This window comes from Struthio camelus, chromosome 1 (assembly GCF_040807025.1).
Source record: "Struthio camelus isolate bStrCam1 chromosome 1, bStrCam1.hap1, whole genome shotgun sequence".
Taxonomy (NCBI): Eukaryota; Metazoa; Chordata; class Aves; order Struthioniformes; family Struthionidae; genus Struthio; species Struthio camelus.
Window position 1 is genome coordinate 23,035,070 of NC_090942.1, and position 18,331 is coordinate 23,053,400.

General features: G+C 40.6%; 1 protein-coding gene across 9 annotated transcripts in view; it reads right to left on the reverse strand.

The window, feature by feature from the left end:
* The window catches only part of PLXNB2 (plexin B2), a 258,439-nt gene that overhangs the window by 40,811 nt on the left and 199,297 nt on the right, over positions 1 to 18,331 (reverse strand). For all 9 annotated transcript variants that reach the window (XM_068931608.1, XM_068931623.1, XM_068931644.1 and 6 more), the window contains 5 exons: positions 16,498 to 16,590; positions 15,180 to 15,261; positions 10,624 to 10,796; positions 8,081 to 8,229; positions 4,970 to 5,078 (listed from right to left, as the gene is read on the reverse strand). In XM_068931608.1, coding sequence (XP_068787709.1) covers positions 4,970 to 5,078; positions 8,081 to 8,229; positions 10,624 to 10,796; positions 15,180 to 15,261; positions 16,498 to 16,590 — 606 coding nt within the window. The remainder of the gene's footprint in view (positions 1 to 4,969; positions 5,079 to 8,080; positions 8,230 to 10,623; positions 10,797 to 15,179; positions 15,262 to 16,497; positions 16,591 to 18,331) is intronic.

The window sequence follows — 18,331 nt, forward strand, 5'->3', positions numbered from 1 at the left end:
GATGCCCGCTGCAGCACAGGGGGAAGCCAGCAACAGATGGACGTGTTCAAATGGATATGACGGGCAGCACATGGCAAAACCAGCTAAGCTCCCAATCTGTCAGCTCCTGTAGGCAGTGGCCTCTGAGCTGGGGTTTGCCTTTGGATGTCAGTGCACATCCTCACAAGCACGAATGGGCTCTCGTGCTTCCTTAAAAGCAGAGCACAGGGATGCTGTGCCAAGGGCCTGAGGACAATGCACATACACACGCAGATGAGATTTTCATAAATGTACACTGTCAGAACACATTACTGCTCTGCATTAATCTCATCCTTCCTTTCCTCCACTTCTCCCTTCCAATGAAGGATATGGAAACCTAACACATCCTTTCCCCTTCCCGATCCCAAACCCAGCTGCAACTAGCTCTGGCTCTTGTAGGAGGTCTGTAAAACAACCCATTTGTTACTGAAATTACCCATGCCCCATTCATGGCCAAATTATTCTTGAAAACCTTGCATGTAATGTACACAAAAATTAAAGGCATGAGCAGCATGTCATAGTTCGTGAAGTGCTGTAGGCACTTGCCACCTTATTAGAGGTCAAAATGTCATTTTGTGGACTATCAGATAACCACAGCAACTCAATTAAACTTCTGAACAGGGAACGGCAGTCATTAGGAATTGCTCTTTCCCTCCACTCCCGTCCTTTCTCAGACTCAAGGGAGCCTGCTTCTTGTTTCTTCAGACAAGCCACCCACCCACAGGATATTCAACCAAAGAATTTCCATTGCGCGCACTTGGCAGGCTTGTGCTCGCCGCAGTGGCTGACCTGACCTGCTGGCCCCCAACCAGTCCACCCCGCTCGCCTTGCTGAAGCGTCCACAGGCACAACACAAACCAGCTTTGAATTACTGGGTTATTTCCGTAATAGCAGACCAGTGAGCTGAGTTCTGCCTTTCCGGGGCTGCTCCTTGCAAACCTTCGCACAGTGCAAATTGATCAAATGTTTCCAGCCAGCCCAGGTGTGTGGGCAGAGCAATTACCTGGCAATACACCATTCTAGCAGTGTGTGCTGTCTGCTCAGGATGGGATGCTCATGCAAAGGGTTGATATTAAAAACAACTGATTTTTTGGACTCAAGGCAGCACCTTTTAATCCTCAGGCAGAGAAAACATGCTTTTCTGAAAAGAACACAGAGCCTTGCTGAGAGGTTTGATGGAGAAATGCAAACATGCGTGACTGGAAAGTATGCATTATAATTTAATAATACTATATAATGTATAATTATAATGACCCAGTGTTTCCTGGCAGCTCTTGAGAAGAACCACAAGCCCTGAATGGTGGGACATATATTTAAGTGCATACCTTGGATGGTAAGTACAAGATATCTGCATGAGGAAGGGCCAACTTTCCTAATGTTCTGAGTTACCCAGGAGCTCTCCTGACCCTTAAGCATGATGACACACACAAACTCAGTAATAAAAGGGCCATGGTCCTCTGGAAGCTGGCAATTCCAGACTGCTAAGATGTGTGGCTTAGCAGCATCAATGAAGATGGTAACAAACCATGTAAAGAAAAAAACAAAACTACAGTGAATGTGTTCAGGTGAAGACTCATGGAGAAGAATCAAGGAGTGAGCTACAATCCTCCACAAAAGCCTTGTGGCGCTACTGGCACTGTGGCCGTGAGAGCTCCCAGAGCGCTTGCTTCAAACATCATGACAGAAACCGGAAGATGGATGAAGATAAGAGGAAACTGCCAACTTGGGAGAATATTAAGGTGGAAAAGTGCAACATGTTAAATGCAACTGTGCTGTTCATGTTCACTTTCGAACTTCCAGTATGGTGAATAGTCAGCTTCATGTTTGTTTTCAGATCAGACTAAAATGTGGCCCCTTTGTTCCTCTTTTTGGTTATTCATCTCATCTTGTTTAGGTAAATAAACTTCCTGATTTACTACATGTCCTTATTTCCAAAACAAGTCCCTAAAATACCTCTAGCTCCTCAGAAAGCTGCAGAAACGCATTATAATTTTTGCAATGTGCTACCTTTAGTTTCACCATTTTACATTTATTTGAACTTTCTGAATCCATACATTCTTTTTAATGTACACAGACTAAAGCTCACAGAATTGCTCTTGCAAACCAGTATTGGAGGTCCCAGAACCAGCTGTCGGTTCTCTGTTTTAGTGGCTCAGGAGTTATCCTGAGAAAGGAGCCATGCCTGTATGTGATCAGCAAATCTGAAGCATATACCTAGGAAAAATTGTCCTTCCTTTGTACCGTGATACTGTATCTCACTGCAGTAGTAGCAAGCAAATCAGATAAAGTCAATCAATCAACCACAAAACCTGGACAGGCCTTTAGCCATGCTGCTGCTCTATTTTCTTAGAGATCAGCAGAGCTGTCAGTATTCCAGATGTAATGCAAAGCTGGATTTGAAAACTTAGGATCATTTCATTTCTATTTCACTAAAAAGGAGGATGGTCACTGCCTGCTTCTGCTTATAGTGAAACAAACAACAGGGAGGTCAGTGGAGGAGGACGAGGCTACGAGAATTTAATTTCGCTGGAACGTCTGGACCTAAATACAGCACTTGAGTTGGACAGAAGAAATTGTGAATAGGGAGAAATAGAACTTTTTTTCTTTGGTATTCAGCAAATATAGATGTTAAGTATACAGCACAGACTCTTACGGACCAGGGCATTTTAGTTAAAAAAAAAAAATATTTTAAACTGAAGCCACGGCTCGCTTACTAACTGGATTTTAGACTCATTAATGGAAGTCTCACTTGTTCGTTGTCTGAGAAATTAGCTGTGCTGGAAAAGTGGGGCAGAAGCCCAAGTCGAAGCCCTACGTTCTGCTGCCTAACATCCCCTGTCAGCTTAGCTTTAAAAACATACCTCAGCATTCAGGCTGAGTATCAGCAATAGCTAGATGTACTATTATCCAATAATGGGTTATGTGCACTTGGTTGTAGCCACTAGCCACAAAAAAGAAAGTACAAACAGTGGTATCTACCAGTAGGAGGGCAGCCAGAAAACGTGCTCAAGAATGGAAAAATATGTAATACAAAATATTTTAGGAAGGCTCTTTGAAAGAAGAATATTTTCTTCTCTTTGTATATGTTGAACAGAAGAGTTTTCAAATGAAGTACAGATTTTGCACATCTCCTGAAACAAGTCACAGAAGAACAGCCTGAAAACAACAGCGAAACAAGACTGTAGGTTTTAAGACAATAAAAACTCATGAATGATCTGCTCTGATCATGTCAAAAGCCAAAAACGCTTGTAATACACTTGTAGAGGTGTGCATGAATGTGACACCTCCGCAATAATTTTAATCCTACGGCAGTCCACAGTTGGCTTCATCTTCTCATGGAACAAAAAGAAAGGGAAATGAAACTAGAAACTATTTTACCATTTTAAGGCACGCAGTGCAGTATTTGATGATTTTGTATTACTTGTCATTGCTTCACATTTGGTAAATAAAGTCCCTATGGAAAGATTTTTGCAGTAAATGAAAATGATTTTCAGCACCAGTCAGCTTAGTTATCTGACATTTCAGTAAGTTCTCACCACTCCGAGATTAGCACACAGGAAGTCTTGGACTTTCATGGAAACATCTTCCTGGATGGCATCTGGGTAGAGCAGCTTTTTCTAGAATCTCACTGAGAAGCACTCGAGAATTTTTCCTTTTACTAGCAAAAAGCAGTAGCTGCTTATCTCATCTCACAGATGTGATGAGCAGGCAATTGCATCAGATTGAGCTCACAGACAGGTCTTCTAAGTATTCATGCAGGCTTCAGATTGCCTTAAACACACTTTATAATTTTGCCACGTGATTTTCATGCAGACCGTGAGAGAATCTTCATACACAGAAGAATTTGTGCAAAATTTATCTGACACAATGGATTCATGTCAAAACCTCATCCCGTTTAGGATTTACTGCCAAAGCCTCTGTCCTAGAGGTCTTAACAGACAACGTGGAACATCATATTTCTGCACATTACATTCTCCAGGTAAGATGCATGAGACTGACATAGGAAAATTTAGTTATAACCTACATTTGCACAAATAAACAGAGGAGGTTTTTGACAGCAAAAGGTCATTTTCAAGCAAGAAGCGGTTTTGAAGAGATCCTGCCTGGGAGAGAGGGCATTTGCTTAGAAATTCTGGAAAAAGACAGTTATGGCCTGTTCTGAGAAAAAAGAGCATGTTCCTCTCAGTTGCCTGTTTTTCTTGACTTACTCCACCTCTTACCGCTGATTCCCTTCGTTTCCTTCTCTCAAGGTATCAAGAATTAATGAGACAGAAGTTACAATGAGGGAGACGATAAAAGCCTAACACTCTTCATGTTTTATAGGTTTACAGTTCATAGATGTAATTTTAAGTATCAATATGAGGACAGAGATTATTTAAACATCTCAGCTATCATAGGCTCTTAGAAATTTTGAAGACCTTACAGTTACAGCTACAGCTACTCGCTACTAAAACCACAGGCTAAAACAGCTATGACCCAGAACCCTATCTAGGGTAAAGCAATTAAGACACAGCTGAAACTCTCCTTCACAGTGACACTGAAAACAAAGCGCATGTGCAATAGGAACATACATCACGCTGTTTGTGACTCTGCTTATTTCTCTGTATGTTACATTTTTGAATGAAATAAATTATTTAAAAAATTAATGCACCTTCATTACTTACTCTTTAGTGGCTGTGCATTAATTCTCACAGTTAAGAACACTGGATAATCTAAACACAACGATTAAAACAGTGCAGTCACTGCAATTATTTTGAGACTCTGGCTGTACAGTTTAGAAAAGATTTTTGGTCTACCGTTGTGCAAAGGAATGCTTAAGTGTTTTCTAACAAACTTGAATGATAACGCTGTTGACGAAACAAAGTTTGTTAGGTAAGCAGAAGTGTGCTTAACAGGTACGTTTTAAATACAAGTCATGCACGAAACAAGTCACTTAAAAAAATACACTTACCTGGTAGGTAAACTGCACATCACTTGGTGATTTACCTAATTTTCCATTGATGTTAACCTCAATTTGACCTTGTTTTGGTTCAGTCATTCTTGCAACTTGACATACAATCCTATCAAGAAATAATGTAAGTTTATCTGTTAAGAATAACAGCTGCAATACAAAGGGAATGTACTACAGCAAAACTATTTTTTCTTTAGCTACCACCCACAGTGCAAGCAAAAGTACTAACTTTTATACCACCCAATGTACTCGAGTTCTGCCTCAGAGATCCCCACCAAAACCATCCAAGAATATTTCAATCTTGGATCTACCCAAAAGCAAAACCGAAACCTGCACACTGTACACAGCGACTACTTAGTAGTCGGTTAGTAAAGGTGACTCTTACTGAAAAATCAAATTAACTCCAAAATCAACGATGAAAGTACCCAATCCTAAACAATGTTTTGACTGTATACAGTAACGCTAAAAAAAGACAAAGAAACCTGCCACCTTGATATAAGAATCAGACTGCTACCTTACAACTTTGTGTATTTAGTTTATCACACTCTTCTTGTGCATCCTGTTATCTTTCAGCTTTAAACTACTATATTTTCATACCTACTGTCAAAATCCCTTTAGAATTACTGTTCACTGAAAATATATCCTAGGTAACCCATGCAAAATCAGAGGTCCAGCAATCCTGGAGGAGAAAACACCCTGCGGGAACTACCACTGCGGCTGAGTTATAGCTGGGCTGTTTAAATTTTCTGATTAAACAGTTGATCCACAGAATATAAGGCATGGATGTAAGACTAAGAATATAAGAATGTAAGTCAGGATTCAACACAGTTGAAAACTGGGGCAAACCCTTAATAGAGAGCTGTCAGATAAGGATGCATATAAAGTTTGCAGTCTTTGCAGGCAGTGAGTCTCGTACCGGACACACCCTGGGAACCACTGTACGTTTCCTACGTTCTTTGGATTATTGCCGTTCTTCTTAAAGCAATGCACGATTGCCCTCAAAATCCTAAATAGAAAACGATCCCCCCCTTCAGCCTCCCCCCCCCCAAACTTTACTGAGAATAATGTACTCAAATTGGGGCTTATAATAAAAGGATTGTGAAGTGCCTCTGCAGATCCCTCCACAATGTTGAGCCTGGGTACTGGCAAATGGACAAAATTCTCTAAATTCTTGCATGTCCTGGCATGTGCGCGGCTGCATGCGCCTGCCGTCTGTTCCTCATCATCTCTACTGTATTCTTGGAAGTTGTATCTCCTTGTCAGGCAGACACAGGAAATGGTGCCTTCGGAAGAATTTCGACCATATGTCAAGCTAAGGAAAGCAGTCGGGGGCCGGGGTGGGGGGGGGTCGCCGTCATGCAGTTCGTAGTGATTTTAATTGAAAAAAGTTCCCTCCTCTGCCCAGTGTTAGCATCGCCTCCCTTCCCCCACGCGACAAATGGAAAACTAACAAAGAATGAAATCATGATTTCTCTGAGGCCGACGGCTGAATCAATAGCAACGCCAGAAAGCAGCCTGAAGTGCCTGAAATCTCCCCGCTCTCCTACCCATGGGAAGAACTGTCTCCTAAGATGGCTTTTTACTGCAGAAGGATAAGAGAGCACAACCGAGTGCTTAATTTTTTTAATTAAAACAAAAAAGGATAAAAATAAAACAAAAGAAGGCAGGAAGATATAGAAAGAAAATTATAGACACCTGTTTGGAGATCCTGAATAACTTCTTTTTCAAGGCTTCCCTAATGGAGAACATCCTTCAAAACTCCCTAATTTGTTGGTAAATTACATTAAGCAAGTTGCATTTGTTCTCACCCATTACCACACTGGCAGAACTTAGGAAACCAGTTATGTTGCTATGATACAAGAAACCAGTCATCTCATTCTGGCTTCTTTCCATGTATTTAAAAATATCAAAAAGCTTTAGAAAAAGCCAAGAGGCTGGGGGAAATTCTTGTAATGCTATGCTGTGATTCAGTGCAGCTTCTGCAAACACCGAAAACAGGGAATGGGAAAAGATGACTATAGGAGAGTTGGAAATTAATGTGGATGGTGCTGCATGTATAAATGGGAGAGCTGGGAGTGGATTTGGGAAGCAGTAAAAGACATGCATCTCTATATATTCTTAGGTCATTGAGGCCTAGGAAGCTTCTAAATTTGCCCGATCCACCAACTGACTTTTCAAAAGCTAAAAAATCACTTAGGCATCTTTAAAATACCTTTCAAAATAAGCCACAAAAATAGCAAGGAGTTACTGTATTACACTTAAAAAATAAATGAAGGGAAAGAAAGTCAAGGTTTCAATTGCAATTTGAAATATCAGAAGTGAAAGAAAAAAAATCAAAGTGTTTGAAATACATCATTACTATTAGTATTACTACTGACCGTTGATGCTATGCTTTTTATCAGCTAATATCCAAAGGGTATTTCCCTCTTGAAATTAGATGCTTGATAAAATCTGTAGTAAGCACTACATTTCTAGAAAAATGTAGGCACCTTATTTTCACTTTTGGTAGTGTTTAAGAGGGTGACAAGTAATCCACAAAGCATCTACCAACCTGCTTAGGCAATTCAACATCCATGGACTTGTCAGCTTTGCCATCAAAATTAGTCATCTAGAGCTCCACCAAAACTCAGGGCTCCCTCCCTGGCCCCAGGAAAGAATCTTTGGGGCTGGACTAAAACAAATAAAAAAAATCAAGCTTCCTCTTGCTTTGCCTGACTTTCCCATAGATCTTGTATGCCTGGCTGCACTTGATTTGGATTTTGTAAAGAGTTTAATGACGGGCTGCATATCTGCGATGCCTTGTATTTAAAAACAAATACATAGTTTTAAAACATCTGCGGTAATAATTCATAAAAGCTTTTCAAACAAATAAAAAAAAAGCAATCTGAAACACAAGGGTAGTACTCTGTCACAAACTTGTTGCTGTAGTAGAATCTATAACATTTTTAAATAAATCCTCAGACACGTATGAAGTGTTGCAGGTGTATTGCATTAGATTTTTCTTCTATTGATAATTTCTTGTAACTGCAGGGAGATCTTTTTTCTTCTCCTGAAAGTGCACAGAAGTTTCTATTTTCTCCTAAAATCTTGTGAAAAATATGCAACAATTACCTTGTGGAAACAGAGTAGAATTCCTCTTTGAAAAGGCATTCCTGGTCTGCCACTGTTATATTTTTTACATCTTCTGCTTTTATACCCAGATTAGATCCCATTATGGTCAAAAGAATTCCGCCACTTAGTGGTCCAGTTTTTGGCTCAATCTGTGTTGGCATGAGAGGAAAATAAAAAAAACACATTTAAATAGTACAGCGACTATATTATTTAAAGCTACTTTGACCTACCAGCACTTAAAATGAAAAAGAAGTTTCTTGTAGGACCCATAAATACATGCATAAATACATGCTATGTAACTTATTAATGCTGTTAGTTATTTATTAGCTCAGAGCCCTTATTATTCAGCTGCAGATTTCTTGTCTCCAACCTAAACACACAGTACATAATTCCAACAAAACCCTGTGCAGACATTTATGTACAAAGTCCTTGCCTCGTGTTTACTCTATCTTAAATTTTCTTCATCCCTTAAAGCACTGTGATTTTGAAAAGCACATGGAACGGGCTCCCCCAATAATCATTCCACTGAGCATTTCTAGCCTTATTTTCAGTCGTTGCTGTTGTTTTTTCTGCCCCCCTACGGCTTTCCCCCTTTGGGTTCATATCGGAACAGCACGCCTTCCAAGCACAAAGTGTGCCTCCAGCGGTTTCTGCAGAAGTCTCTTTAGTCCCCTGGTCTTCCTTACTGCATCAAACAGTAGGATGCTGCGTTCCACGGACAGATGCCTGTTAAATAATTTGTGATTAAAATGTGGACTGAAGAAATCCTGTGGCGGCAGTGGACTTCTCAGGTTAACGGATGGCCTGAACAAGCAGTAGGAGTCTGAACGTTTGCTGGGAGAGTGACCTGCTTTGCCAATATAATACAGGGAGTAGCTCCAGCAAGACCTTCTCAGATGTTCAACTTTACAGGGCTCTAAGTTTATTTTCAGGGAAAGGGAGACAGCATAGCTCCAAGTGCTAGAAGCCAAGCAAACGCAACTTCTGAAAATCTGGACTTTAACATCTGCTGGGTTTGTTAGAACTAAGTGGTAAGCAAGCCTGAGCACAGAAGCGTGGCTGTTGCTGCTTGCAGTCCAATCCAGCCCCAGAGTCACTTGTTCTGATATTCTCCCATGCTTTCAAATTTCCAAAGCCACACCTTTACCCACTGACCATTCCTTTGCACGGAACCCATGAATAAACTAGCTGAAAAATGACTAAACAGTTTGTGTTCCCAAATTATTTTGTGCCAATTTGAAACTAATAAATGCTTTGAAAAAAAACATATCGAAACACTTCTGGTGTTAACTGTTTAATCCACAACTATGTGCAAATAGTATCACAGGGTGAAAATACTCTTCATTTTCTTTGTTCTCCTTTTCTTCCTCCTTCAAACCATCTTTATTATGGCAGAGGCATTATACAAGTATTTTTCTCCATATGTTCTGTCAAGATTTCAGGATATCTGCCTTCCTCAGCAGACTTCAAATGTTTACCTGCCATTTCTTCTTAAACACACCATCACGGCCAGTTTCATACACCCTACTGCCATTTTGGCGGTACCCACACTGCAACTCTTAACTGCGCAGCCTCAGGAGACTCTTCGTGTCTCTGCCAGTTTGAGCCATAGATTTCAGAATCAAACTGGTCCTATCTTATTTGAGTGAAATATATCCCTGTTATGGTTCTCAGCCTGTGCCACAGAGCTATTGCATTTTTTGATAGCTAGGTATACATTTTTATCAAACTGTGTACCTGAGTTTCAAAGTACTTACAACACTGTTACAGTAATTTAGACTGGCCCAATAGTAGTACATATCACTGCTTTCTAGATAACCACCCTGCCCAGAAAACCAGCAGTTGGCTTGCGGCTGAAAAGTAACTGCTGAAAGCAGAACAGGATCTATTACTTTTTGCTTCAGCTACCGGTTGACTAAGGCAAAGCAAAGCTTTTCCCTCATCCTGGGTGAATGTGCCACACTATTGCTGTGTAAGGGTGGACATCTGGCATTTTTCTCTTTCTCTGACTTCTTACATGAAACCTCTATGGCCTTGGATTTCGTTCCAGTATGGGCTGGAAAAAGATCACTGACCCCTGGAAAACAAGTCATGACACAGAAACAACCTGCTCCCTTATTAAGTGCCACGTAAAGGTCTAGTTTGAAGCCTGTCAGAAAGCCTGCTAAGGGCTCATAGCTCCACACGTGGTGAACCTCTTTTATAGACATCGTTTAGGCAGAACAGATTTCAAGGCAGAAAAAAATCCGTGCTAATTCCCAAGAATCAAGTGCCGTGTTTAGGCATACGCTGCTAGCCTGGCTTAGAGCACAGTGAGAACAAGGCTTACAGAACAAGGAGTCTCAAAGACTCCATTCAGTCTCTTATTACGAGTCTTTACAAACCTTTCACACACATCACTACTGGCATTATTTCCTTGCAGCTATTTAGAGGCTTGCTTAACACCCTAGGAAAAAAACTGCTTTTCAGGATGAGCTTTCTTAGATGCTTTCTCCTCAAAAATAATATTCTGTGAGGAAGGAAAAAAAAAAAAGCAATCTTACGTGAGTAATTTCTGGATGAGGACATGTGTCAGTAGGAGGAGCATGACAGAGTTTTTCATAAACACACTTGCTTGGCTTGCCATCTTCTTCACACCAGACACACTTGTAGTCAGGATCGGCCGCAAGGCATAAACTGCAGTCACTTCGTCCATAAGAGCAGTTGTACAGAGTCACTGAAATAAGAATGGTAAATGCGCTTAGACATTTCCCTCCATTTGAAGGATATTCAGTATATTACTGGAAGGAAAACTAATCCTATGTACAAAGCCTCCCTGCTGCTCAGTTCCGTCTTGTGAAGAATATGCACACTACGCACTTAACTCCTGAATGATGCTAGAAGAAAACTGTATTTCTGACTATATAGGAAAACTTCAAAACCATCTATATGCAGACTGTGAACAAACTATTGTGTAGAACCCAAATACACCTTTATCACTCAGGCTTTGTCAAAGCATTTAAAGATAAAGTTTTTTGTCCAAGTATCCTCAATGAACCTGACTATGCATCTGCTCAAAGACAAGTTCAAAAATAAACAGGTCTTCCTGGTGCACCAAAAAAGAAGCCAGGAATGTCTGCATGGAAGGGTATAACGCTCACACGTGTGCCACTACAGGCAGATAACAGCTGGCATGGGACCTCCGCCAACCATTTGGGCCTTTTCAAAATCATCACTAAAACTCGAATAGAATAGTGAATTAACACTTCATTAAATGTTATCCTTTGTCCAAATTAAAACTTCTTCATTTCTCCAGGTCTTTACTTCTATCTCTGGATAAAGCCAACTTTTTTTCTTGCTTTTGTTTCCCCTTTTGTCTTGAATTGCCACCCAGTTGTATGCCTTATTCCTTCTGCAGTGTGGTTTAATTCTAGTTCTTCAGAAGCAAGAGATCTGTTGTGACAGCCATGCCTCTATTGTTGATGAACCATGCGCTAACTATCCTAGACACTAAGCTTATTTTGGCCCCCATTAGTCTTCTAGAACAATGCAGACTCACTGAACAAAATTAATTTTCCCAAACAAACACAAGCCTTGAGATGTAGCTGTGCAGGTCAGCACCATAAGGAAAGCCTGAATTTGCAAGGAAGCATTTGGAGATGCACTCGAGAGCTAGCCCAGAAGAAAATGAACAGGCTGAAAAGATGCCATACATTTCTCTAGGGGAAGTGCACATGTTGCACAGATAACTCAGCTCGTCAGCCTATGAGTGCTATGATTCCCTAAGGCAGCTGAGCTGATTATAATAAAAAGGAGAAGTTCTTGCCCACTTGTTTTCTGTTCCTTACCTTCATCCCTGCTTCTCTCTGCCCTTGGGGACACAGAGTCTCACCCTCTGTCGCCAAGGTTTGGCACTTGTTGGGTCTGTTTGTGAATCGACTTAATTTACTAGAGCAGCAGAAAACTATGCAGGTTTCCTCCTGTGCTCTTTCAAGAGTTAAATGTGCTCACAGATGGGAGTGGGGAGTAAAAGACAGAGAATCAACACCTCCCTTTTCCCGTGGTGATGAGCTGTTTTACGTGCTCACTAAGTCTCATGAAACTGTACCCTTAGTGACTTTAATGGTTTTTTTTTTTTTTTTTTTCAAAAAAGGTTCATCCTTAATGTGAGATTCAGTAAGTAAAGTGGGGTAAACAGATGTGATCTGAGGTGTGGAAGAGAAACTAGAATAATCCATTTGAGACTGCATATGGCAAAGGCCATCAAAAATGCCTATTTCAAGAAGGCACAGGCTGATAACGCTTATTCTTGGCGGAGCAAGATTCTAGGAAGGACACCAGAAAAACCACCCTCAAGTCACTAACATTTCAATGACTATCCTCCTAGATGCTGCCCTAGATAAGAGCAGCAGCAGTAGCTTTTGATATCTAATTCCAAGAGGCTACCATGTCAGAATCCTACCAACATGAAAAAATAAAACGAGAACACTGTTTTTCCATTGTTTTTCAGCACTGTCCTTATTTCCCTGCTAGGCATGAACAATCTTACAGATGCCCAAAGTTTGGCTACAGTCTCTCTGCCATTTGCATGGGAGTGGACAGCTTCTCAAGGGCAGTTCTCCTCTAAGCGCTGCATATTTTAAAATCTCCACATTCATTTTTCCCACTCTTTAGTAGAATAACATGTTTTTGTCCTTTCTCTTACAGAAGTGAAGGCTGATCCAGATTTTAACCCTTCTTACATGCAATCAGCATATCCACTTGATTTCAATTGGCTTTACCAGCTCAAAACCAGTCGAGACATCATTGGAGGCATACGCAAAACTGAGAGACTTTGACACTTGTAACAATAATCAATGAGAAAAAGCGTCCACCTGATTCAGCTCCAATCTTGACCTTACAAGGAATCGATGAACACAAGGTAGGAGCAGCATCATTTGCCTTATATACATAAGTCATGGCAAGTTACTGCAAGTAACAAACATAACCCACATAATATTTTCAACAGTTTGTGTATTAACTATTCACTCTGTATGTTGGATGTGAAGCCAGTAGTGCTAGGGAAAAGCACCCAAACGACAGCCCTGCTGAGTTACTGTTTTCTTTTACGAACAAAAGAGATAGTGAAGGCAGCTGCCAGGAAAAGCATCCTCACTTCTGTGCTGCAAATTGCTTTCACAAGAACCAGAGCGTTTTCCTGCTCCGGCACTTGAATAGGTTGTTCCTGCACGGGAACGCGAACAGGTAATGTTGTTAAACAAATCTTCATTTTGCCTTCCTAAATCCTGCATTACTCACCCACACCACCACATGGCCACCTGGCACAGCAAAGGGAATACACTTACTGAATTACTTTGCTATCCCTCATTGGGTGGACAGGGATTTTCATCCCGTTCCTTGGTAAACAACGTTAACACTGTAACATCTTGAAGTCCCTCACATCCAGACATATAAATGTAATACAGAAAGCTAGAGCCTTAAAGCATTAAACACTCCCCTTGTTCACTGATCAGCTCATTAAATGTACCAGCAGCAAGCCACTCATTAGATTCAGACTCTTATCCATCACCTTGAGATACCAGCTGTGAAATCATTGATAAAAAGGACAAAGGATAAAAGGGATATATTGGATTTCATACTGTTCAGAACCCCTGATGGCTTGAGATGTAAAAACGCTATCTTAACTTAGTATTCACTAAGTGTTTTATACAAAGAAAGGTTTCTTTTACTGGCAAGTTCAAATGTGCTTCTCAGCAGCTCCTGCACACCCAAAGTCAATTCCTTTCAAGATGCATAAAGACCATTATGCTCTGGACTTTAGATGACAAGGAAATTTTAAAGTAGGAGAGAATTTGGATTTAAAAAAAATTATAATAAAAAGAGAAGAGACATTTATTGATAATTTTTCCTTTCGTTTTTGCAAGAGTTTCATATTTTGATCTGAATGATATCCTTTCTTTAGTAATTCAGCTACTACTTTTAGCTACTCTGTTTTCCAGGCTGGGAAATAGATGATATTAACATTTGGTCAAAATTCTGCAATTTAAAATACTACAGCCTTTATAATGGAAATTAAGACACTGAGATTGTAATATGACCCCCCCCCCCCCAAAACATTCACACCACATCCTCTCTTAAGTGCTTTCAACACTGCACAGAGTGCCATAGGGAAAACCTTCTAAAAACCCACTTTAAGAAAGGGAATCAATTTAAATATTGTACAGATGGAAAAATATGGTCTGAAGATTTAATTCACAGGGGAAATTACTTGGGGGTAACGCTAGTTCTCCTGATGTTGACTCATCACATAAGTAACAAGCACATTGTCTGGCAGTTTTTGCAAGATTATGCCTTAAGCTTCAACCCAAAGAACTGCAAGGTCAGTCCCAATTCCCAGATACTGCTCCACTGATTTTAATGGACCTTCTCAGCTCTGCTGTGGCCTAGGCTCACAGACATAATTGCTTTATCATTATAGGTTGGAAGAAATAAAAATAAAGAAATAAGCAACTTCTATCAGAGACCAAGCCTTTATTTGTGCTATAAAGCACTTACTTAATATACCTTTTGCTGCCATAGAAATACATGAATAAAGTAAAAATGTGAAAGCACATGGAATGCTTCTGTGTATTGCAGATTGCCAGCAGAAATGAAGACCGCAGAGCCTGTCACTCAGGAGCTGAGACACAGTTTAAAGTTCAGATTTCAGATGAAGTCCATAGCAGTGGCAGTACAAAAGATTATTTTTCTGCTCACGGAGGGAGCAAGTGCATTGTAGCTTTCAGAGAGTGGCGAAGGGAAATGGCCATTTCAAATCAAACTACTGAGGTATTTTTTAACAGTAGCACTGTATGAAGCTTCACTATTAGGATTGCTTTTCAGAGCAAAATCAAAATTGAAAATACTGGTAACATTTTAAAAACAGCCTTCAATATAAAAACCACCGGCATTTAATTCATGAGTTTAGTATTGATAACTTTGGCTCTGTCAGCCTTGTTTTCCCAAGACTAGTAAAATCTGCAAAGGTAACATCCTTATCTTCATAACTCCAAAATTTATAAAGGAACGGATTTGCATCTGGTCTAATTTACCTCCCTTTAATCCCATATTTCATACTTACCCATCAGTTTGCTGTCAATCTTGACCTTATCTGTTCTTATGAATAAGTTTAATTGTAGGGTTTCATTTGCACTATAGGAGAACTGGAAAAGAGGACATAGTAAAGACATTTATGTTTTCATTTTGCAAGGTTAATTTTACGTGCCGAATGATTCTTAATAATCAGAGCTGTGAAGGTTTTAGAAACTGTCCCAAACCTGATACATATGGCCTGTTTTCTCTTCTCGGCCAAGTATATTCACAGAAAAACGTTTTAATGAAGCTAATCCTTCACAATCAGAATGTTAAAGTACCAAGGGAGAGCAATACCTGAATACCTACTGAATCATTACTTTTCATTAATTTAATTTAGGTTTGGTTATAAGTATCCAAGTAGCTAGGGTATTGTACAGTTTCAGTAAAAGTAGCTGCTGGGCCTGCTGCGCTCTTCCTTCCCATGCCATCTGGCCCCATTATTTCCATGGACACAGCAGACTTGCAACACACGGAGGGGAAATCTCTTGCATCTTTAGCAGTGCAACCCCCTCATTACAGCCAAAGCCCAAGGCTCACACGCTCCAAGACATGAGCTGCTGCTCAGGTTGAAAAAGACAGCAGCAATATCAACAGGTGGGAAAGAAAGAGAGCCAAGAAAATATAAGGGCTTTATAAAATGTAGGTTTCGTGCTGGGCTCAAATGCTGCATAAATGCTAATTAGTTCTCTAAACTAAGCTTGTTACTAGGCTTGTAAGACTAAGCTTATAAGCTTAAAAAGGTTGAAGTCAGAATAATATTTGTGAACCTAACTTTAAACTTGGTAGCTAGACTACTATTTTGAATATTATTGCTTTTCTCTGTTAAACAAACCTGAGTGAAAGAGGCATAGCTAGTAAGTTAACAAACCTACTGTTACCATTCCCATTTTTACAAATGAAAAAAACTACGTCACAGAAAAGGTAACGAATTGGTGTGTGGAGAGGGAGAACTCTGAAATTTTCATCTTTTATCCTTGATGATTTCACTAGATTGCATAAAAAAAAGAAGAAAAAAAGAGCAATCATCCAGAATTTCTCCAGGGACAGTTTAATAAATCCATGAAGAGCACACACAAGGAAATCAAGGAAGAAAACACAGTGCTTTAAGGCACTAACCCCAGGCACTTCCAGCCAGAGTTGCTGCCTTTCACCACTAGCGCCAAAGGAGGCTCTTCATGAGAGATTATTTTTTAACCTCTAAGGAAAACCAACATTTCTTGTATTGTTCTGGACACGTGTGGGTATTGGAACAGGACTAGAGGAACTGAATATATTCGGTAGGCAAATCACACTTTCCCATTTACCTCTTTACTCATGAATGAGAATTTTCCCTCCTCTGATTCATCAACAGGAGCTTCAAAATCAAAGTGGCTGTTTCCAACCACAAATTTTTTATCCTGTGGAAGAGAAAAGTTCAACTTAGATTCTTTACAGCACCACCACGCATTATAAAGTACAAGCACCAAGCAATATCCTGTTGAGCGCTGGAAGTAATAAGATCAAATGGAGAAGACTAACCAGTTAAAATCGCCACCAGAAAACAAAGCTAACGAACTATCGAGCCAGCACAACCTGCTACTTAGCTGCACCGTTCTCACACTCCTTCAAAGGCGCAAGCACCAGAGCAGTACAAATAAAGCAAAAGCACAGCTAGCACTCAGTTGCAGGGAGTAATAAGAAATAGCCAAGAATCTGAATACCGGATAACTTCGCACATCAGATGTGTTATTAACAGAGCTGTGTGAGTGCTGCCCTTTAAGGTTTTCTCGGTAGGGAACGTGGGCAGAGCAGGAACATAAGAACTGCACAGGAAACTGGAACGAGCATCTCTCGAGCTCTGCCAGCTTTATTTCTTCCGCCTCCCTAAGACCTCAGCTGTGTTTTCACAAGTCAGTCTTTGACGGCAATACCAGCTTATGGGTATGCCTTCCTCCTGCACACCTTTTCCCCCTCTTTTCTCCCTAGGACCTAAAGCCTAAACTCCTGCCTTTAGGCCGCAGCACATACCCACCTGCACCGCACTGGCAAAACTCTCGGCACGGTTCTCCTGTGATGTGATCAGGAAACTGAGCTGACTAACACCAACCAGGCCAGCCCCCAACACTGGTGCTGTGCTGGGTCACTCTCCTGCTCTGGCCCACAGCACAGCTGAGCAAATAACTTTGCGAGAAGAATGGGAGAGAGAAACAAGCAGCGAGGACATTTTGAACCAGAACTGTTGCTAAAGATTTATAAAACTAGAGCCCACAGGGGGACAAGACCACCTTCACCTGTGATGCCTTTTGTGGACATAAAGGACCAGTCTCTGCTTTCACCCAGAACTGCTTGAATCTTGGAGCACATGGCAAAAAAAAAAAAAAAAAAAAATTGATTACTTTATTCCTTCATCCTGCTCCAAGGGTTAGTAAGTCTTCTGCTGTTGTCCTCTACGCCTCATGCCTCAGAAAATTAGAACTTATCCTACTTATTTGCAGCTACTTCTTCATGCTAGAATCGCCGTCAAGAGCCACCAGGCTTATCTAGTTAGAGCAGTGGAAAGAAGCAACCTTTCCTATTGCCCCTTCACTACGCCAGCATGGGCAGAGGACACAAGAGAGCCCACCAAGCACCGGGGCTGAGGAGAAGCATGCACTTGATCCAAGCAATGGGCCTGACTCCAGTCTCTGAGAGGTTTACGTTACAGAGGGAAAATGACCTTTCGCTTCTTCCTTCTCCGAAGCTGCACATAGAAAATGAGCTACTGAGAGTCTTCTCTGAAGGTTTTACAGCCCATTCTGTTTTACAAAAAATGTGTACCTCCTCCAATTTTTAAAGCATCTTATAAATCTCTTTTCCTGAGAAACACTGCCTTGCTTTCTTTATTTTGTATTTCAATATATCATATATTTTTCAGAAGTGTTCAAATTCTGTTGCTGCTGCTGTATAAAGCTTCCCCACATGCTTAGCAGAACACATTGGGAGTGGAGGGAAGCTTATGTATGTGACAGCTGCCAGTTTGGAGTGAACCGAAATTAGGAGTTGCTAGACTATCTAGCAGAAGGCTACCAAGATTACATTCGTTAGTCTGGGTGCAAGAAGAGACATGTAGCAAACACTGAGAAGTGGGTTATACATCAGACACACAAGACAAAAGCAAAT